General features: G+C 37.5%; 1 protein-coding gene across 5 annotated transcripts in view; it reads right to left on the bottom strand.

Moving 5' to 3' along the window:
- LOC110461766 (dynein beta chain, flagellar outer arm-like) overlaps positions 1-24,974 on the bottom strand; it is a 202,081-nt gene extending 177,107 nt beyond the window's left edge. For 4 of the 5 annotated variants that reach the window (XM_021515403.1, XM_021515405.1, XM_021515406.1 and 1 more), the window contains exon 1: positions 750-876. In XM_021515403.1, coding sequence (XP_021371078.1) covers positions 750-785 — 36 coding nt within the window. In that variant the 5' untranslated portion in view covers positions 786-876. Of the gene's footprint in view, positions 1-749; positions 894-1,251; positions 1,331-1,576; positions 1,813-3,127; positions 3,419-5,664; positions 5,848-6,315; positions 6,484-6,846; positions 6,967-7,205; positions 7,438-7,884; positions 8,080-10,885; positions 11,008-13,736; positions 13,849-14,765; positions 14,915-15,380; positions 15,603-16,175; positions 16,302-16,961; positions 17,150-19,806; positions 19,977-23,203; positions 23,318-24,874 lie in introns of those variants that run through there. The other variant, XM_021515407.1, reaches the window with a different exon arrangement.
- Positions 24,975-25,037: the final 63 nt, after the last annotated feature.

Here is a 25,037-nt window from a genome sequence, read left to right on the forward strand (position 1 = left end):
ATGGTCCTACACATAGGTGGGACACTGAAAAGCCATCAGGACACAGGCCCTGGTACTGGGCCCCCTCAGGACCCTTAAGGTGTCATGGTCCTACACATCAGTGGGACACTGAGAAGCCATCAGGACACAGGCACTGGTACTTGGCCCCCTCAGGAACCTTAAGGTGTCATGGTCCTAAACATTGGTGGGACACTGAGAAGCCATCTGGACACAGGTACTGGTACTGGGCCCCCTCAGGACTATTAAGGTGTTATGGTCCTACACATAGGTGGGACACTGAAAAGCCATCAGGACACAGGCCCTGGTACTGGGCCCCCTCAGGACCCTTAAGGTGTCATGGTCCTACACATCAGTGGGACACTGAGAAGCCATCAGGACACAGGCACTGGTACTTGGCCCCCTCAGGAACCTCAAGGTGTCATGGTCCTAAACATTGGTGGGACACTGAGAAGCCATCAGGATACAGGCCCTATGCCTGGTGACTTTGTAATGTCAGAAACTGTTTATTTCTTTTCAAATTTTATATTTCGCATTTTAGAATTACAATGTGTTACAATTACCTGAATCATGTTTAATATTCCAGTCTAGATTTGAGTTTGCTGACCTGAAACAATCATATTATCAAAGATTGTCTGTGGAAATTAAGGTTGTTATAAAAATTGCTTCTGACATTTTCCCAGAACTACTTCAGCTGTTATTGTCTAGGCAACATTGTTGTAAAAAATGGAGACTGTCCTTGAATAACTAACCTCATCCATGTTGGCTTGAACCAAGTTGTTGAGCATAGACTTGAGACTGGCTAGAGTGGCATGCTTTAGACCGTCCAGCACAATGGCATCAATGTAGTCAATGTAATCTACCCAGGCGGGGGAGGCCTGGCTGATCTGTACTGCCTGTAAAAACAAGTAATGACATCTACAGAGGTCCACAGTCAATGTAGTCTATGTAATCTACCCAGGCGGGGGAGGCCTGGCTGATCTGTACTGCCTGTAAAAACAAGTAATGACATCTATAGAGGTCCACAGTCAATGTAGTCTATGTAATCTACCCAGGCGGGGGAGGTCTGTCTGATCTGTACTGCCTGTAAAAACAAGTAATGACATCTATTGAGGTCCACAGTCAATGAGTATAACCTGACATTAGTGAGGATGGTTTATCTATACCACTTTTTAATACAGGAAATCACATGTTGAGGCGCTTAGTCTAAAACATTTTAGTACATTAACAAAATATTGATGTCAACAAACATACCTCAAAAGACACTTGGACAAGGGCGTGGATCTTGTTCCCAGAGGGCAGCACGAGGGCTTCATGGTCCTCTGTCAGATTTCTGAGTTAAACAAGATGTATTATTTCTGATTATCTATTACTCTCAGGACTTTGTCAATAAAACAGAGTCTCATGGTCCTCTGTCAGATTCCTTTTTTATAAAAGATGTAACGAGTAGCTCTGATAATAAAACACTTAAATAATTATAATTATCAAAGTTATTTAGACCCATGCAGTGACGTGTCTATGACCTAATGTTATAATTTAGTCACCGAATGTGTGAGCTATTTCTGTAATTGTCACCTACTTTTGCATTTCTAGCAGTTCTTCCATGGAGTAGGAGGTGTCCACAGTTCGGCCAGAGAACACATCTAGAGTTCCTGCTGACCAGGAGATCGTGATCTCTGCGATCTCATGACAATTGGTCTGGACAGTATCCAGGTTCTGATGGACGTCCAGACAAACCAGGGCCATTGCCTGCTCAATAAAGTCGGCTGACTCCTTCATCTTCCAGGTGTACTGCTGGAGACCCTGCTCGAACAGCTGTAACACAACAGTCTATCCGGTCAATGTCTAAAATACCACCATATCTATAAAGCCTTCCCCCCACACTAAAGATGATCATCCAACTCTGCATAGAAAAGACGGGAGGCAATCACAATCATTAGGGAAATGTTGGAACTATAGTTATATAATGACCAGTGTTGATTGCCCTACAACACTTCTAAGTTATATAATGACCATTGTTGATTGCCCTACACCACTTCTAAGTTATATAATGACCATTGTTGATTGCCCTACACCACTTCTAAGTTATATAATGACCATTGTTGATTGCCCTACACCACTTCTAAGTTATATAATGACCATTGTTGATTGCCCTACACCACTTCTAAGTTATATAATGACCATTGTTGATTGCCCTACACCACTTCTAAGTTATATAATGACCATTGTTGATTGCCCTACACCACTTCTAAGTTATATAATGACCATTGTTGATTGCCCTACACCACTTCTAAGTTATATAATGACCATTGTTGATTGCCCTACAACGCTTCTAAGTTATATAATGACCAGTGTTGATTGTCCTACAACACTTCTAAGTTATATAATGACCATTGTTGATTGCCCTACAACGCTTCTAAGTTATATAATGACCAGTGTTGATTGTCCTACAACACTTCTAAGTTATATAATGACCATTGTTGATTGCCCTACAACGCTTCTAAGTTATATAATGACCAGTGTTGATTGCCCTACAACACTTAGAACTTCTCTGACATCTCATCGTTTATTGAATGGTCCTAAACTGGTTTAAACATTATGAGGATATAGTCCTCTGTATAACACTATCATTATGTGGTTAGGTCTGAGACTTTCTCAACATTCAGTCTCTTCCCTCACCTCTAGAAGTCATCTACATAATACAGGTGTCCAACAGTCATGGAGTTATGATATATTCTGTGAACAATTAGTTTTCAAAAATCTGTGTCAGTTTTTGTTGTTGTCTTTTACATTATAAACTCAGCAGTGAGTACTAAAATTCTGTTGTTAAAGGACAAAACTTAACTTCTTCATCTATTTTATAACTATATGAACAAAGTTAAATAAAATTCAGATCTCCTATGTGGGCTACAAGTGTTATAAGCAAACACATGAAATGGAGGAAATATTTTTTATATTTTTGCTAAAAATAGCGGCCAGAGGTTCTAGAATTGAGAAAAATGCCCTTTATGCAGCAAAATTGCGACTTTGTACCCACCCTAATAAAAAGTTCACTTTTTTTGTCATAATATCATTTAACTACTAAATATATAGGCTGAAACAAAGGGGGATATACTGAGGTTTTACTTACAGTGTCAGTTTTAGCAAGTTTCCTCTCAAACAGCGGCTTCTCAAACTCTGTGATAGTCCTCATGATAGTGTTGTACTTAGACACGATGGTCTCCAGGCGTGTCGCTGTTACACGCAGCTCAAACGCGTTGGTGTTACGCACAAGTTCCTTAGCTGCAGATGGCAGCTGAATGTTGAATGGCTGTTGGCTGAGATAGCTAATCTCCCGAAGTATTCGTAATAATTGTGAGTCGAGGTTAACATGGATGACTTGGGGGCGGACCTCCACATCCTCATCAAACTCCTCCGCTATCTGTTACAAAGGCAGCAAATATTTCTAAATTTATAATCACAAAAACTCATCAAAAGATATATATCGTACAAAACAAAATATTGTTTGTGCTTATCACAGAAAGATCATTAAAGAATGTTCTTAATATCTGAAATTTTTGAAAGTCACTTTCTATGAAAATACATTATTACTCATAACATGATTTTCAATTAGCAAGTATTAAGGGCTGTAAGAGTAAACATCTAGGAAGTTACACAAGGATATTGTTAATTTTCAAATTGGACTTTTTAAAAAAATAAAAATAAAAAAAATCTGACTTTATGAAATGGTATTATATCATCATGGTTAAAGCCCAGAGTTCTGCTTCCAGGGCCCGTATCATTTAGGTCCCAGATATATAACTTATAAAGGTCCAAGATATATAACTTATAGAGGTTCCAGATATATAACTTATAAAGGTCCCAGATATATAACTTATAGAGGTTCCAGATATATAACTTATAAAGGTCCCAGATATATAACTTATAAAGGTCCCAGATATATAACTTATAAAGGTCCCAGATATATAACTTATAAAGGTCCCAGATATATAACTTATAGAGGTTCCAGATATATAACTTATAGAGGTCCCAGATATATAACTTATAAAGGTCCCAGATATATAACTTATAAAGGTCCCAGATATATAACTTATAGAGGTCCCAGATATATAACTTATAGAGGTTCCAGATATATAACTTATAGAGGTCCCAGATATATAACTTATAAAGGTCCCAGATATATAACTTATAGAGGTCCCAGATATATAACTTATAGAGGTTCCAGATATATAACTTATAGAGGTCCCAGATATATAACTTATAAAGGTCCCAGATATATAACTTATAGAGGTCCCAGATATATAACTTATAGAGGTTCCAGATATATAACTTATAGAGGTCCCAGATATATAACTTATAAAGGTCCCAGATATATAACTTATAGAGGTCCCAGATATATAACTTATAGAGGTTCCAGATATATAACTTATAGAGGTCCCAGATATATAACTTATAAAGGTCCCAGATATATAACTTATAGAGGTCCCAGATATATAACTTATAGAGGTTCCAGATATATAACTTATAGAGGTCCCAGATATATAACTTATAAAGGTCCCAGATATATAACTTATAGAGGTCCCAGATATATAACTTATAGAGGTTCCAGATATATAACTTATAGAGGTCCCAGATATATAACTTATAGAGGTTCCAGATATATAACTTATAGAGGTCCCAGATATATAACTTATAGAGGTTCCAGATATATAACTTATAGAGGTCCCAGATATATAACTTATAGAGGTTCCAGATATATAACTTATAGAGGTCCCAGATATATAACTTATAAAGGTCCCAGATATATAACTTATAGAGGTCCCAGATATATAACTTATAGAGGTTCCAGATATATAACTTATAGAGGTCCCAGATATATAACTTATAAAGGTCCCAGATATATAACTTATAGAGGTCCCAGATATATAACTTATAGAGGTTCCAGATATATAACTTATAGAGGTCCCAGATATATAACTTATAAAGGTCCCAGATATATAACTTATAGAGGTCCCAGATATATAACTTATAGAGGTTCCAGATATATAACTTATAGAGGTCCCAGATATATAACTTATAAAGGTCCCAGATATATAACTTATAGAGGTCCCAGATATATAACTTATAGAGGTTCCAGATATATAACTTATAGAGGTCCCAGATATATAACTTATAAAGGTCCCAGATATATAACTTATAGAGGTCCCAGATATATAACTTATAGAGGTTCCAGATATATAACTTATAGAGGTCCCAGATATATAACTTATAAAGGTCCCAGATATATAACTTATAGAGGTCCCAGATATATAACTTATAGAGGTTCCAGATATATAACTTATAGAGGTCCCAGATATATAACTTATAAAGGTCCCAGATATATAACTTATAGAGGTCCCAGATATATAACTTATAGAGGTTCCAGATATATAACTTATAGAGGTTCCAGATATATAACTTATAGAGGTCCCAGATATATAACTTATAGAGGTTCCAGATATATAACTTATAGAGGTTCCAGATATATAACTTATAGAGGTTCCAGATATATAACTTATAGAGGTCCCAGATATATAACTTATAAAGGTCCCAGATATATAACTTATAAAGGTACCACATTATGACAGCCTCTCCTTAACATATATCAGATAAGACCCCATTTCTCACCAGAAGTGGCTGCTTGAGACGAAGAGTCAGTTCGGCAGTGATATTTTCTCGCCACTCGATCGTTAGGGTCTTCTGGAAGTCCTGTAACATGCGGTGACAGTCGTTGTACATGTCCCTCATCTGCCAGCCCGCGTCACCCTCGAGGGAGTGAGGACTTACACGCTTCATCTTCTCCATAGGGCGCTGTAAACATACAAATATCATCATCTTCTACTTCAATAATCCTATTACTTATTGATATTATTGTACGAATATTGAAAATACTTTAAAGGAATAACAAGATTACCATGAAATTTAGTTATCTTTAATATAATATGAGGCAAGGGTAGAGCCAACGCCGTGGTTTTCTTAAGTGTGGAATAATTTGGTCCTTTGCTCCACGTCTGGATACCCGAAAGTATGCAAAGGATTGAGTAAAAGTGAGAATATCATAAAATAGATTCAATCAAAACAGGCGAACGAGCAATAAGTTATTCTTGTAGTTTATTAGAAGTGACACTTCTAATAAACTACAAGAATAACTTGTTGCTTCTTCGCCTGTTGTGATTGAATCTATTTTATAATGTTTTTAATATAATTTGATGTCACAATCATTTCATCCAATCCTTTTCTCAGACATATTTGACTTTGACTTTCAAGCATGTGTCTGACCTTGATGCGTTCGATGAGTCCATGTATCCACATGAGTTTGCTCACGATCCGTGGCATGTTTGCATGACTGGGTGGGTGGTGCTGCTTCTCTTCAAACATTAGCCGTACATCATTGAGCTCGGCACTGAACGCCTTGATCAGCAGGGCATCCTTGTCTCGTAGGTGGATCTGTTAACAGAGTTGATTAATCGCTAATTACAAAATACACTGCCATCTCCTTAAATTACATGCTCTGGCAAAAACCTATGTAAAGGATTCATAATAGAAAAATAACTCTTCCTAAAAGTATTTATGTCCTAACTTTCAGATGATACTGGGAAAATTAACATGCTTTGAAAAGAGTTCTGTAGCTATGTGCGATCAAATAGAGATTTTACAACATGAGCAAACCCTTCCTCATTTAGACAGATTAGAGTTTATAATGATTGGGTTTTTTTTCATTACTTTGGAAGTTACATATTGATTGCTGTATATATACCTAGACAAGCTCACACTATTAATGTCGACAAACATACGTAAATGTTAGGTTACCTGAACCAGCTCGCGACTACTGACACCCTCAAACACTTCAAGGAGTCGGAGCTGAGCGTCTACTGTTGGACACTGGTTGTAGGACAGACGCAGGATCTCAGAGAGTCTCTTCTCTAATGCCTGGGTGATAATAAGTCAATGATTTTATTACAATCCTATCAGGCCCTCCTTAAATGCAGTTCAACATAAGTTTACTATACAATTATAGTCAACAATATGAATCAAAACATCTAGAAAGTAATATACATGTGGCTTATGAAAGTATCTACAATATCAGCCAATACAAGAATGTCCTTCCCATCAGAACAGATGTAACAAAATTAGATCAATGTGTTTGTCAGTTTTATTCATGCCCTCACCTTTACTACTGTTCTAAATTTGAAAAAGGATCGTTCAAAGTTCTGTGTGCCATCAATGCTGAGGACGTTCCCAACAACACTGAAAAACTCGCGCATTGAGTGTGTGTACTTGGCATGGATTTCTTTGACCAGAGCATCCAGACTCATACTACCGGCGCCACCTATTTCTGCTGCGTCTGCTAATAGACGGAAATGGCGTGTTGTTTCCACCAATTCCAACACATCATTGCACCTGTAAGATAAACCCATTAAATTACACTAGTTAGATGTATAACACATCATTACACCTGTAAGATAAACCCATTAAATTACACTAGTAAGATGTATAACACATCATTGCACCTGTAAGATAAACCCATTAAATTACACTAGTAAGATGTATAACACATCATTGCACCTGTAAGATAAACCCATTAAATTACACTAGTAAGATCCATAATACACCATTACAATAGTGACGATGTCAATACAATTAATAAAAAATAAAACAAGCACGAAAATTACACACATTCATACATAATCAAATGAAGTCCAGTCCACACTCTTTTCTTCTATTTGAAATAAAATGTTCATATTGATTTTAGCATTCCAAAATTTAGATTTTCAAAAATAAAACCAACATCATTTTGCACACTTTATAATAAATATGAACACCTACACTTGATAGATTATGCTTTACCTTTCCATGAAATTATTGAGGAGATCGAAACAAGGGGCATTGCGTGGAGGCCACGGACTGTCTGTCCACAACTCATCCTCACTGATTGAACTACTGCTGGAGTTAGCGTCCTGGTGTCTCATACCGTAGCGTGGTGTGTAGGCGTGCGGACCATACATCTTAGTGAGAAACAGAGTTCCCTGGGGTTGGCACGCCCTGAAGGCAACAGAATGAAAACTTCAGTTGATGTGGAAAAATATCTTCATTCAAAAATGCTTTAATTTTCATAAACAAACTGAAATATATTCCTATATAACTGACATCATCTCATCTTCCTCCATAACTTATAACATCTCATCTTCCTCCATAACTTATAACATCTCATTTTTCTTGCATAGTTTATAATATCTCAGTTCCCTGTATAAATTGATAATATACCGGTTTATGTAATTAACTTACAATCTTTCAGCATTCTCTGTGATGTTCCTGGCCTAACCACTCCCTGCTACCTATTAACTTACAATCTCTCAGCATTCTCTGTGATGTTCCTGTATAACCACTCCCTGCTACCTATTAACTTACAATCTCTCAGCATTCTCTGTGATGTTCCTGTATAACCACTCCCTGCTACCTATTAACTTACAATCTCTCAGCATTCTCTGTGATGTTCCTGTATAACCACTCCCTGCTACCTATTAACTTACAATCTCTCAGCATTCTCTGTGATGTTCCTGTATAACCACTCCCTGCTACCTATTAACTTACAATCTCTCAGCATTCTCTGTGATGTTCCTGTATAACCACTCCCTGCTACCTATTAACTTACAATCTCTCAGCATTCTCTGTGATGTTCCTGTATAACCACTCCCTGCTACCTATTAACTTACAATCTCTCAGCATTCTCTGTGATGTTCCTGTATAACCACTCCCTGCTACCTATTAACTTACAATCTCTCAGCATTCTCTGTGATGTTCCTGTATAACCACTCCCTGCTACCTATTAACTTACAATCTCTCAGCATTCTCTGTGATGTTCCTGTATAACCACTCCCTGCTACCTATTAACTTACAATCTCTCAGCATTCTCTGTGATGTTCCTGTATAACCACTCCCTGCTACCTATTAACTTACAATCTCTCAGCATTCTCTGTGATGTTCCTGTATAACCACTCCCTGCTACCTATTAACTTACAATCTCTCAGCATTCTCTGTGATGTTCCTGTATAACCACTCCCTGCTACCTATTAACTTACAATCTCTCAGCATTCTCTGTGATGTTCCTGTATAACCACTCCCTGCTACCTATTAACTTACAATCTCTCAGCATTCTCTGTGATGTTCCTGTATAACCACTCCCTGCTACCTATTAACTTACAATCTCTCAGCATTCTCTGTGATGTTCCTGTATAACCACTCCCTGCTACCTATTAACTTACAATCTCTCAGCATTCTCTGTGATGTTCCTGTATAACCACTCCCTGCTACCTATTAACTTACAATCTCTCAGCATTCTCTGTGATGTTCCTGTATAACCACTCCCTGCTACCTATTAACTTACAATCTCTCAGCATTCTCTGTGATGTTCCTGTATAACCACTCCCTGCTACCTATTAACTTACAATCTCTCAGCATTCTCTGTGATGTTCCTGTATAACCACTCCCTGCTACCTATTAACTTACAATCTCTCAGCATTCTCTGTGATGTTCCTGTATAACCACTCCCTGCTACCTATTAACTTACAATCTCTCAGCATTCTCTGTGATGTTCCTGTATAACCACTCCCTGCTACCTATTAACTTACAATCTCTCAGCATTCTCTGTGATGTTCCTGTATAACCACTCCCTGCTACCTATTAACTTACAATCTCTCAGCATTCTCTGTGATGTTCCTGTATAACCACTCCCTGCTACCTATTAACTTACAATCTCTCAGCATTCTCTGTGATGTTCCTGTATAACCACTCCCTGCTACCTATTAACTTACAATCTCTCAGCATTCTCTGTGATGTTCCTGTATAACCACTCCCTGCTACCTATTAACTTACAATCTCTCAGCATTCTCTGTGATGTTCCTGTATAACCACTCCCTGCTACCTATTAACTTACAATCTCTCAGCATTCTCTGTGATGTTCCTGTATAACCACTCCCTGCTACCTATTAACTTACAATCTCTCAGCATTCTCTGTGATGTTCCTGTATAACCACTCCCTGCTACCTATTAACTTACAATCTCTCAGCATTCTCTGTGATGTTCCTGTATAACCACTCCCTGCTACCTATTAACTTACAATCTCTCAGCATTCTCTGTGATGTTCCTGTATAACCACTCCCTGCTACCTATTAACTTACAATCTCTCAGCATTCTCTGTGATGTTCCTGTATAACCACTCCCTGCTACCTATTAACTTACAATCTCTCAGCATTCTCTGTGATGTTCCTGTATAACCACTCCCTGCTACCTATTAACTTACAATCTCTCAGCATTCTCTGTGATGTTCCTGTATAACCACTCCCTGCTACCTATTAACTTACAATCTCTCAGCATTCTCTGTGATGTTCCTGTATAACCACTCCCTGCTACCTATTAACTTACAATCTCTCAGCATTCTCTGTGATGTTCCTGTATAACCACTCCCTGCTACCTATTAACTTACAATCTCTCAGCATTCTCTGTGATGTTCCTGTATAACCACTCCCTGCTACCTATTAACTTACAATCTCTCAGCATTCTCTGTGATGTTCCTGTATAACCACTCCCTGCTACCTATTAACTTACAATCTCTCAGCATTCTCTGTGATGTTCCTGTATAACCACTCCCTGCTACCTATTAACTTACAATCTCTCAGCATTCTCTGTGATGTTCCTGTATAACCACTCCCTGCTACCTATTAACTTACAATCTCTCAGCATTCTCTGTGATGTTCCTGTATAACCACTCCCTGCTACCTATTAACTTACAATCTCCCAACATTCTCTGTGATGTTCCTGTATAACCACTCCCTGCTACCTATTAACTTACAATCTCTCAGCATTCTCTGTGATGTTCCTGGCATTTTGATCGTCTGCCTTATCCTTGTAATCTAGATACGTCCCCCGGAATGCTGCACATACACGCAGGGCATCCTTTAATTTAGAGTACGACTGAAAATCAACAATATCAATAGTCAAAACAAAAACCCAACAATATCAATAGTTAAAACAAAAACACCATATTTTTGTCACGGTTTAATATCAAGTTCATGATACAATCTCAGGAGACAAAATCTGACTTTGTTGATATCAAGATATTGCAATAAACATGTTTATTGTCAACAAAAACAACAATAAACATGTTTATTGTCAACAAAAACAACAATAAACATGTTATATTGTCAACAAAACCAACAATAAACATGTTTATTGTCAACAAAAACAACAATAAACATGTTTATTGTCAACAAAAACAACAATAAACATGTTATATTGTCAACAAAACCAACAATAAACATGTTTATTGTCAACAAAACCAACAATTATTGTAACAAGTTCACAACCGTCTAGTAAACTCATACACAGACTGACCAGTCTCTATTTGGACATTGATTTTCTCGGGCTAATATTTTTGTTAAACAGGACATCACGAAAGTCACCTGTGTATAAAGCTATTTAGCTCACGTGTCATTCCCTGTTACAATGTCACAAAGTCACCTGTATATAAAGCTATTCAGCTCACGTGTCATTCCCTGTTACAATGTCACAAAGTCACCTGTGTATAAAGCTATTTAGCCCACGTTTCATCCCCTGTTACAATGTCACAAAGTCACCTGTATATAAAGCTAATTAGCTCACGTGTCATTCCCTGTTACAATGTCACAAAGTCACCTGTGTATAAAGCTATTTAGCCCACGTTTCATCCCCTGTTACAATGTCACAAAGTCACCTGTATATAAAGCTATTTAGCTCACGTGTCATTCCCTGTTACAATGTCACAAAGTCACCTGTGTATAAAGCTATTTATATTAGCTCACATGTCATCCCCTGTTACAATGTCACAAAGTCACCTGTGTATAAAGCTATTTAGCTCACGTTTCATTCCCTGTTACAAAGTCACAAAGTCACCTGTATATAAAGCTATATATCTCACGTTTCATTCCCTGTTACAATGTCACAAAGTCACCTGTATATAAAGCTATTTAGCTCACGTTTCATTCCCTGTTACAAAGTCACAAAGTCACCTGTATATAAAGCTATATAGCTCACGTTTCATTCCCTGTTACAATGTCACAAAGTCACCTGTATATAAAGCTATTTTGCTCACGTTTCATTCCCTGTTACAATGTCACAACAGTCAAATATTGACGGAAAATAAACACAAGCTGTAAAATGCAATAAATCATGGGTGACAAATCACACTGTGCCTAACACTGATCAATAGTGTTGTCTCACTGTGTTTTAACACTGATCAATAGTGTTACATGTTGTCGCACTGTGTTTTAACACTGATCAATAGTATACAGTTGTCGGCCTCGGGAAACAGTTCATCTGGAGGGTCCCAACTCCTCGGGAAAATAGTTTTGACTGTTGACTGATAAGGCATGAAACAACTGTTTTGTTACTTAACAATGAAAAACCAAAAAGTTCCATGTCGAATGTGATGTTTAGATCTACCTACAGACGACCGTCAACAATCCAGTACCAAAAACGCTTGATCATCGGGGTGCTTGTAATTATAGGTGCGTTCGATTACCTAACATGTGACCAGTCAACAGTTTCACATGACCAGTCAACAGTTTCATGTGACCAGTCAACAGTTTTACGGTGACCAGTCAACAGTTTTACGGTAGCACACATTAGCTATAGTTCGTTTGGTGAATTGTCTGGGAAACAGTCAAAATTGATTAATGTGCATTTATATAGCGAGTCATGTAACAATGTTACATGTTGTCTCACTGTTTTTAACACTGATCAATAGTGTTACATGTTGTCTCACTGTGTTTTAACACTGATAAATAGTGTTACATGTTGTCTCACTGTGTTTTAACACTTATCAATAGTGTTACATGTTGTCTCACTCTGTTTTAATACTGATCAATAATGTTACATGTTGTCTCACTGTTTTTAACACTGATCAATAAATAGTGTTACATGTTGTCTCTCTGTGTTTAACACTGATCAATAGTGTTACATGTTGTCGCAATGTGTTTTAACACTGATCAATAGTGTTTCATGTTGTCTCACTGTTTTTAACACTGATCAATAAATAGTGTTACATGTTGTGTCACTGTGTTTAAAACTGATCAATAGTGTTACATGTTGTCTCACTGTGTTTTAACACTTATCAATAGTGTTACATGTTGTCGCACTGTATTTTAACACTGATCAATAGTGTTACATGTTGTCTCACTGTGTTTTAACACTGATCATTAGTGTTACATGTTGTCGCACTGTGTTTTAACACTGATCAATAGTGGTACATGTTGTCTCACTGTGTTTTAACACTGATCAATAGTGGTACATGTTGTCTCACTGTGTTTAACACTGATCAATAGTGTTACATGTTGTCTCACTGAGTTTTAACACTGATCAATAGTGTTACATGTTGTCTCCCTGTGTTTTAACACTGATCAATAGTGTTACATGTTGTCTCACTGTTTTTAACACTGATCAATAAATAGTGTTACATGTTGTCTCACTGTGTTTAACACTGATCAATAGTGTTACATGTTGTCTCACTGTGTTTTAACACTGATCAATAGTGTTACATGTTGTCACACTGTGTTTTAACACTGATCAATAGTGTTACATGTTGTCTCACTTGGTGAAAAATGGCAACTTTACTTTATATGTTGACCTGGACTTCTAACAAACTTCAATCTTGATATGTTACTTACCTCAAGTGGTTCCCTGAGGATGTCCTCACCAACCAAGGCAATGGCGCGGTGGACAACCTCGTTAGACAGCATCCGCAGGATGTTGTGGAACTTGTCCATCTGGTGATAGTACCTGTAACAGACAAATCACAGCTCACTGAGGACATCTCAACAGACACATCACAGCTCAATTAGGACATCTCAACAGACAAATCACAGCTCACTGATGATATCTCAACAGACAAATCACAGCTCAATTAGGACATCTCAACAGACAAATCACAGCTTACTTAGGATATCTCAACAGACAAATCACAGCTCACTCAGGACATCTCAACAGACAAATCACAGCTCACTTAGGACATCTCAACAGACAAATCACAGCTCACTTAGGACATCTCAACAGACAAATCACAGCTCACTTAAGATATCTCAACAGACAAATCACAGCTCACTTAGGACATCTCAACAGACAAATCACAGCTCACTTAGGACATCTCAACAGACAAATCAAAGCTTACTTAGGATATCTTAACAGACAAATCAAAGCTTACTTAGGATATCTCAACAAACAAATCACAGCTCACTTAGGACATCTCAACAGATTACACCATAGCTACCTTAGGACATCTCAACAGATTACACCATAGCTAACTTAGGATATCTCAACAGATTACACCATAGCTAACTTAGGACATCTCAACAGATTACATCATAGCTAACTTAGGACATCTCAACAGATTACACCATAGCTACCTTAGGATATCTCAACAGATTACACCATAGCTAACTTAGGATATCTCAACAGATTACACCATAGCTAACTTTGGATATCTCAACAGATTACACCATAGCTCATTTAGTATACCTCATCAGATTAAAGCAAAGCTCATTTGATATACTTCAACAGATTAAAACATAGCTCACGGAGAGTTAGGAGATATAAACCACAACTAAGAGTGATTGGAGGTGAGAATCAATATCAGTGTGAGTTGGAGTAGGCTGACAGAAAGTAAACACTGAATTGAAGTGATTGCGGCTGAAACTTACACAGAGTTCTGCCAGACACGGAAGAGAACTTGCATGAGGGGCTGAAACAGTTTGAGCATCTGTCTTGGATCTAGTGTGCTGTGGAGATCCTCAAACAACCACTGCATTGTGCTCAGGAACTTGAGAGTCCGGTTCACATCCGTCACTGCCTGCAAGTCAGGGAAAACTAGTTAAAGGCTGGTAATGCATTGTAAGCTGTATGATAAGGAGCCGATGTTAACTTACATAAACACAACCACTAAGTTCTTTTATTTACTTAAAAAGTGAGCAGGATCATATAATTAATCGAGGATTCAATTTTGAAAATATTGAAAAAACTAGACCCATTGAAGGTTTGATTAAGGTGATTATATGCTAAATATAGCGTATATTGTTGTATATAAACCATTTGGGCTGCAACGATACATTACCATCACGAAAGCTAGGATACATATCACGATATTGTGGTCGGAATATGTATAGAGAACACATAAGTTGACATGTACAATGTTGGCGTTTGCTGACCAATGTTGCTGCCCTTGACAGTGGGTAATTAAAGGGAGTACAGGATGACCCAGTAACTGAGAGTATACAGGACACCACTAGTGTGTACTGTGTCTACCCTATACAGCCTACCCTGTTCACATCCTTCCTGACATGGTTGAAGGAGCTGGAATACTGGCTTTGTGCCTGGTCAAGGTTCTGTAGGATGTCCTTGGCTACTGGTGATTCCAGCTGGCGAAGGATCGAGTGTAAGCGTCCTAGTTGTCTCTCCCACATCTTTATTTCGTCCAGTGGGCCAGGCTCTGGGCCATAGTGGTGGATCAGGTCAGCGATGGGGTCATGTCGGAGGACACCCTACAGTTCAAAGGTAAGATTTATTCAACCTGTTACCAATACATTCCTTGACATAACAATATTTTGTTGTTATGTTTTGTAATGTAATTTATCATTATTTTGATAGTGCTTATAATCTTGAAGATTTATTGTATTATATATATATATTGCTTACCTTGATCTAAAGGTGTAAGATTCTACTTACCCAGATCTAAAGATGAACAGTATGGCTTACCTGGATTTAAAGGTGTACAGTACTGGTTACCTTGTTCAAATGGTGTACATTACTGCTTACCTTGTTCATATGGTGTACATTACTGCTTACCTTGATCTAAATGTGTACAGTACTGCTTACCTTGTTCAAATGGTGTACAGTACTGCTTACCTTGATCAAAAGGTGTACAATACTGCTTACCTTGATCTAAAGGTGTACAATACTTCTCACCTTGATCTAAAGGTGTACAGTACTGCTTACCTTGATCTAAAGGTGTAAATTACTGCTCATCTTCATATGTACTGCTTGTATATGTTGATATCACCTTGATCTAAAGGTGTATAATATTTCCTTCATCTGAAGGTGTATTGCAATGTTACCTTGATCTGTTTGATCCAAGCAAGAACTGTAGTTTCCAGTACATGAAGTACCGAGCCTCTGCGTGCAGGGGTAGCTGCAGCCTCTGCTAGTACTTCTATAGACGGCAGACTCAGGATGATTCGGCCCTGTAATAGGTCATTTTACTGGATTAATCCAATATCCTACAGCAACCTAACAGTGCTATACTGTATCTCCTCCCTATTCTCTACGTACTTGTATATATACAGGGTTAGAAACATTCAACTTGTTTTAAATTTTCAAAAAATGTTATCAGCTTTGCTGAAAGCTACCTGACATAGACAAATAGACTTCAGGCTGCTATTTCTAACCCCAACATAAAATATACAGGTTGTAAAACATGGTCAGGAATTATTTATATGAAAATACACAAGAAACAGGAAACTGAACAAAAATAACTTATTAAGTTCCTAAAAACTAAAATCACAGATTCAGTGTTAGCTATACGTTTGTACTTTGTAAATTGTAGCCATCATGATTATGTAGCAGTTACACATTACATATGGTCATATGACTGCCACATTAACCTTAATCTGACCTCAACCAAGACAGTGTACCCAAGTTCATACAGAAGGCAAAAATGAAACCCTGCTGATTATCATTGTACATGCATGTTAGTTACATCATTTTGTATACCCAGTATTCTATAAAGTATAGTTAGCATTTATCATAAAAATCAGATGATATGGATAAGACATATGGTATGGTGTCCACACTTTTCTGACTCAGACTGGTTCATGTCCCAACTTTTATAATGGCTGACTTACCTCTACATGGCCTTGTGACACCTCTACAATAGACATGAGTCTGTGCAGCACATCCATCACTTTGTCTCCTCCAGCTGCTGCTAGATTGGACTGGTTCGTACACAATAAAGGCAGGTACACCTCCCTCACAATCAGCTCAAGGTGTTCAAGTGGAACATCAGTACAATCAACAAAGAACACCTCATTTCCTGTATCATAAATTAACATGTGATTGTACAGGACTGAACTGTTCATTGATGGAAAACTAATGCAACAAAAACGTTCTAATTCCAGCAATGTGATGTCCAGTACATCAAAAGAGGAGTGTAAGATTAAATCTATGTATGCCTTACTTCTGGTTGTACACTATATCTATGTATGCCTTACTTCTGGTTGTACACTATATCTATGTATGCCTTACTTCTGGTTGTACACTATATCTATGTATGCCTTACTTCTGGTTGTACACTATATCTATGTATGCCTTACTTCTGGTTGTACACTATATCTATGTATGCCTTACTTCTGGTTGTACACTATATCTATGTATGCCTTACTTCTGGTTGTACACTATATCTATGTATGCCTTACTTCTGGTTGTACACTATATCTATGTATGCCTTACTTCTGGTTGTACACTATATCTATGTATGCCTTACTTCTGGTTGTACACTATATCTATGTATGCCTTACTTCTGGTTGTACACTATATCTATGTATGCCTTACTTCTGGTTGTACACTATATCTATGTATGCCTTACTTCTGGTTGTACACTATATCTATGTATGCCTTACTTCTGGTTGTACACTATATCTATGTATGCCTTACTTCTGGTTGTACACTATATCTATGTATGCCTTACTTCTGGTTGTACACTATATCTATGTATGCCTTACTTCTGGTTGTACACTATATCTATGTATGCCTTACTTCTGGTTGTACACTATATCTATGTATGCCTTACTTCTGGTTGTACACTATATCTATGTATGCCTTACTTCTGGTTGTACACTATATCTATGTATGCCTTACTTCTGGTTGTACACTATATCTATGTATGCCTTACTTCTGGTTGTACACTATATCTATGTATGCCTTACTTCTGGTTGTACACTATATCTATGTATGCCTTACTTCTGGTTGTACACTATATCTATGTATGCCTTACTTCTGGTTGTACACTATATCTATGTATGCCTTACTTCTGGTTGTACACTATATCTATGTATGCCTTACTTCTGGTTGTACACTATATCTATGTATGCCTTACTTCTGGTTGTACACTATATCTATGTATGCCTTACTTCTGGTTGTACACTATATCTATGTATGCCTTACTTCTGGTTGTACACTATATCTATGTATGCCTTACTTCTGGTTGTACACTATATCTATGTATGCCTTACTTCTGGTTGTACACTATATCTATGTATGCCTTACTTCTGGTTGTACACTATATCTATGTATGCCTTACTTCTGGATTCACACTATATCTATATATGCCTTACTTCTGGTTGTACACTATATCTATATATGCCTTACTTCTGGTTGTACACTATATTTATGTATGCCTTACTTCTGGTGGTACACTATATCTATGTATGCCTCACTTCTGGTTGCACACTATATCTATGTATGCGTTACTTCTGGTTGTACACTATATTTATGTATGCCTTCCTTCTGGTTGTACACTATATCTATGTATGCCTCACTTCTGGTTGCACACTATATCTATTTATGCCTTACTTCTGGATGTACACTATATCTATGTATGATATCTATGTATGCCTTACTTCTGGTTGTAAACTATATCTATGTATGCCTTACTTCTGGTTTCACACTATATCTATGTATGCCTTACTTCTGGATGTACACTATATTTAGGTACATGCCTTACTTCTGGATGTACACTATATCTATGTATGCCTTACTTCTGGTTGCACACTATATCTATGTGTGCCTTACTTCTGGTTGTACACTATATTTAGGTACATGCCTTACTTCTGGTTGTACACTATATCTATGTATAGTGCATATAACAAAACATTACCACAACTTGGTACAAGTTTCAATTACAAAGGATAATGGATTTTAATACAAGCTGTATCTCAGATGTACCCCTCTCAACAGTGATAAAGGTCAATCATTTGAGTACCCAGATATGGGTCAGGTTTTAAATTTTGGTAACCCAGGCTAAAATTATGTACCTGTGTCAGCCAAAGAAACTTAACAAGTATTTTTTTAATATCTTCATCAGTAATTTTAAAACTCTACAAATAAAGTTTCAATCTTGTATTTCAAGATATACAACTAAGGTGAAATATTGTATTAAACTGTCGTTAAGTTAATAGACTATGAACAATTCTTTTTCAAAACAAAATTTATTTTATAATAAGGCAAAATATTGTGAGCCATCCATAGTCCTACACTTTCTGAAAAAACTTCTGTATCATAAAAGGGCAATAACTCTTTATACTGTTAGACATGAAACTAGTATGCGACATTCTGACATCCCTATACATCCTCATATATGACATTAGGTAACTGTATGTGACAGATCAAATGAGGTACCCCAGACAAAGTTGATTACTGATGGACCGACTGATAGACAAATGGAGTGCAAACCAATAGTACATCTCTGTTAACAGTGGAGGAACAGCTATTGTGTGAGCGGGGTAGTATTTTCAATTCTTACATGTGTACATTTTTTATTTATTGCCAATATTAAAAAAAAAAATACTGGATCCAAATTTTCAATTCACAAGTCATTAAGATATTAAGTCGTCCAAACAGCATGTTTTTTGTAACCTAAACTGTGATAGATAATACTGTATGACATTTTAAGGTTTTTGACAGCATCCTTACCGATATTTTCTTTGGTTAGCTTGGTGCCAGCTTTACACTTGAGGAAGAAGATTGATTTGTACTTGAGATCATGTGGTGGAATCAGTGAGGCCGTTATATGTTTGGATGGCCGACTGAACACAAACAGGCGTCGCACATCCTCATTATTAATAAACTCATAAAATGCCAGCCTGCAAAAAAAAAAAATTTGGATCAACAACTGTAAAGTTTATATGTACAATGATAATGGAGAAAATATATTTGAAAAATTGTAAGAAGTGGAGAAACGTTATAGAATCTATTAACTCCTCAGCAAAACGTTCGCCTCTACACCAGTACACATGTTGACATACCCTCTACACCAGTACACATGTTGACATACCCTCTTCACCAGTACACATGTTGACATACACTCAACACCAGTACACATGTTGACATACCCTCTACACCAGTTCACGTACATGTTGACATACCTCTACACCAGTACACATGTTGACATACCCTCTATACCAATACCCATGTTGACATACCCTCTACACAAGTACACATGTTGCCATCCCCTCTACACCAGTACACATGTTGACATCCCCTCTACACCAGTACACATGTTGCCATACCCTCTACACCAGTACCCATGTTGACATACCCTCTACACCAGTACCCATGTTGAAATACACTCTACACCAGTACACATGTTGACATACACTCTACACTAGTACACATGTTGACATACCCTCTACACCAGTTTACATGTTGACATACACTCTACACCAGTACCCATGTTGACATACACTCTACACCAGTACCCATGTTGACATACCCTCTACCCCAGTACCCATGTTGACATACCCTCTACACCAGTACACATGTTCACATACCCTCTACACCAGTACACATGTTGACATTCCCTCTACACCAGTACACATGTTGACATACCCTCGATACCAATACACATGTTGACATACCCTCTACACCAGTACACGTACATGTTGACATACCTCTATACCAGGACACATGTTGACATACCCTCTACACCAGTACACGTACATGTTGACATACCTCTATACCAGTACACATGTTGACATACCCTCTATACCAGTCCACATGTTGACATACCCTCTACACCAGTACACGTACATGTTGACATACCTCTATACCAGGACACATGTTGACATACCCTCTACACCAGTACACATGTTCACATACCCTCTACACCAGTACACATGTTGACATACGCTCTACACCAGTACACATGTTGACATACCCTCTATACCAGTACACATGTTGACATACCCTCTATACCAATACCCATGTTGACATACCCTCTACACAAGTACACATGTTGCCATCCCCTCTACACCAGTACACATGTTGACATCCCCTCTACACCAGTACACATGTTGCCATACCCTCTACACCAGTACCCATGTTGACATACACTCTACACCAGTACACATGTTAACATACCCTCTACACCAGTACACATGTTGACATCCCCTCTACACCAGTACACATGTTGCCATACCCTCTACACCAGTACCCATGTTGACATACCCTCTACACCAGTACACATGTTCACATACCCTCTACACCAGTACACATGTTGACATACCCTCTATACCAATACACATGTTGACATACCCTCTACACAAGTACACATGTTGACATACCCTCTACACCAGTACACATGTTGACATACCCTCTATACCAGTACACATGTTGATATGTGGCCTCTACACCAGTACACATGTTGACATGGGGCCTCTACACCAGTACACATGTTGACATGGGGCCTCTACACCAGTACACATGTTGACATGGGGCCTCTACACCAGTACACATGTTGACATGGGGCCTCTACACCAGTACACATGTTGACATACAGGCTACACCAGTACACATGTTGACATACCCTCTTCACCAGTACACATGTTGACATACACTCTATACCAGTACACATGTTGACATACCCTCTACACAAGTACACACGTTGACATACCCTCTACACCAGTACACATTTTGACATACCCTCTACGCCAGTACACATGTTGACATACCCTCTACACCAATACACATGTTGACATACCCTCTACACCAGGACACATGTTGACATACCCTCTATACCAGTACACATGTTGATATGTGGCCTCTACACCAGTACACATGTTGACATGGGGCCTCTACACCAGTACACATGTTGACATGTGGCCTCTACACCAGTACACATGTTTACATGTGGCCTCTACACCAGTACACATGTTTACATGTGGCCTCTACACCAGTACACATGTTGACATGGGGCCTCTACACCAGTACACATGTTGACATGGGGCCTCTACACCAGTACACATGTTGACATGGGGCCTCTACACCAGTACACATGTTGACATGTGGCCTCTACGCCAGTACACATGTTGACATGTGGCCTCTACGCCAGTACACATGTTGACATGTGGCCTCTACGCCAGTACACATGTTGACATGTGGCCTCTACGCCAGTACACATGTTGACATGTGGCCTCTACTCCAGTACACATGTTGACATGTGGCCTCTACGCCAGTACACATGTTGACATGTGGCCTCTACTCCAGTACACATGTTGACATGTGGCCTCTACGCCAGTACACATGTTGACATGTGGCCTCTACACCAGTACACATGTTGACATGTGACCTCTGCATCAGTACACTTGTATAAGATTTTCTAATGTTTTCAAATACAACATGAAGGGAAAAATGTTCCTGCCAATGCTGTTAATTAGGAGCAATATAGTGCTGATCAATACAAGTACTCTTTGATTATTAGATCTATATAAAACTTGATAATGATAAAGCCTTTTAATATTGTGCCATGTACTTTGATTTAGTGATATAAAATTTGATCAAGCCCTTTAGTATTTTGTTTTTTATTTTGATTAAGAAACATAAAATTTGATCAAGCCCTTTAATATTTTGCTATGTTAAATGTTTTCTATTTAATACTTTTATCTCAACCACTAAACTATCTTTTAAATGCACCTGAGTGAAATATAACGTGGAAGTAGTGGGGAGATAGTGGGAGGGCAGATTCAGTTAGAGTCAGACTTGTTATAATCCTATTTTAAAAAATTTGAAAGATCTCAAATACATTAATTTATTAATCACTTTCTAAAACAACTGCTTTCATGGATATTTCACATAGTTACCAAGTATATCTTATCTTGATCCTAAGAAAGAATTATTATTATTTAATCTGACAGCTAGTGTTTATTCTATCTATTACATGTAAAACAGTTTACGATAATAATTCATCACCTATCATTGTAATTAATCATGCTATTTACTGTACTGGACTAGGAATTAATATCTGTACATTCTATCTATATCCCCATGCTTTTGTTTTGAAATATGTTGAAATGAAAATACAAATGGCTAATACCTGTTTTCATCATTGAGGAACATGTTTTTAAGCTCCTCGTTCCTGGGTCTCAGGGAAGAGCTGATCCTCCCCTCCAGCCATTTCAACCTCTCATCCATCTTGATTGTTTTTGTACTGGAAATAAGTTTTTTTTAATTAATACTCATAATCAAAACATCATGCATATATAAGATCTGTGTTATATAGCATGACCCCCTGTGAAATTAAACAAGCCCCTAAGTCCCAATCCACTTCATTCTTATAGCTTCCATCATTTGACAAGCGCCAGCATTCCCTTCTGCTTCTTTTTTTTTTTGAAATGCAGCAAATGCCCCTGATGATATTTTCATGAATGTCATATAACAATACCATAAAACTGATACAACAAATTTGCACATTAAACCCATTTGCAACCAAAATAAATACAAAGATATAGAAGTAAAATTCACAGAAAACTAAGGGATTTACTGAGCTGTTTCATTCTTAGCCCTGGCAATCATTTTACAAAATATCCAAACATTACTTCTCTCTTCAATTTCTTGTTTTGAATGTTTCTGATGATACAACTATGAGAATCCCATAAGCAATGAAAAGGCACAGTATCAGTTATCAATCACAGAAACTTAAAGAACATCTATTTTTAATTATATAAGGATTTGTGCTAATAAATAATGTTGAAAGGCTCAGACAGATCAACAATATCCAAAACACCCTGTCCTGATATTAAATGATACAGATCAAAATGGCTGCTAATTCATTTAATCCTCACTTCAAAAACTCATGACCGGATATCTGCTGGGGAACCTCTTTGTCAGCACAGTTTGATATGTCTCGTAACATGTACATCAGAACATGAGCATCGCGATTATCATATCAGGTCAGGACAACAGTTTTTCATTTTAAGAACATTATTCCGTCTTTGCGTATTGCAGAGTTATCTTCTCTTGTGAGCAGGTAATGATTGTTACGTCATTGGTTTGTGAGAGTAACGTCATCAAATTTTGAGAAAACGACATAATTTTCTCACACAAACCAATGACATAACAATCAATACCTGCTCACAAGAGAAGATAACTAGATGCAATATGCAAGGACTGAATATCACCAGTGATGTTCATTTAAGCCTCTAATTAATTTGGCGACCATTTCTCACAAATTAAAGTGTCAAATTGGTTGCCAACTATTAACATGTTACTCTTATGATAGCTAGTCTTTTAAACTTATAACTTTCACATATTACATTTTATACATAGATATATGTCTAAACGGTGTTTCAATTAATTGACTTTTTGCATATGGTTTATGGAGCATATATGGTGAGATCAATTCGATTAATAAACATTACTTTCAGTTCAACAGTACACTTTAAATTTGTTGTAGGTCGCATCTGCAATGAAATCTGCACTGATTTATTTTTTCTGTGTTAGATTAAAACAATATAAAGTGGTGCCAACTAATGTTGCACGGAATATGTGGATTCTATCTTACCATCAGGGGATATCTTACCTGTTGGAAACTTAAATTTTCAGGTTTTAAATTCTTCACAATTTTCTGTGTCTCAAAAAGTTTCAAAAATGCTTCTAAGCAACCACCTGCATATTATGCAAACTTGACAAACCATCCTACATTTGAACAAGAATAGGACAGTTCATCTTGAATGAAATAAATTGATAAGTTGATGTTTATACATACACGCTGCGTCTTCAGTCAAAGTAGTTTCGTTTCAAAACAACGCATTTGAATATTGTTATGTTTTGATTTACAGCACAGCGTTCACGGTGTCGTCCATATTGTTTGCATGTTGCTACTTGGCGTCTTATTTGCATATATACAAAAAATATTTGATTTGACCATC

The sequence above is a fragment of the Mizuhopecten yessoensis genome, unplaced genomic scaffold, assembly GCF_002113885.1.
Source record: "Mizuhopecten yessoensis strain PY_sf001 unplaced genomic scaffold, ASM211388v2 scaffold10659, whole genome shotgun sequence".
Taxonomy (NCBI): Eukaryota; Metazoa; Mollusca; class Bivalvia; order Pectinida; family Pectinidae; genus Mizuhopecten; species Mizuhopecten yessoensis.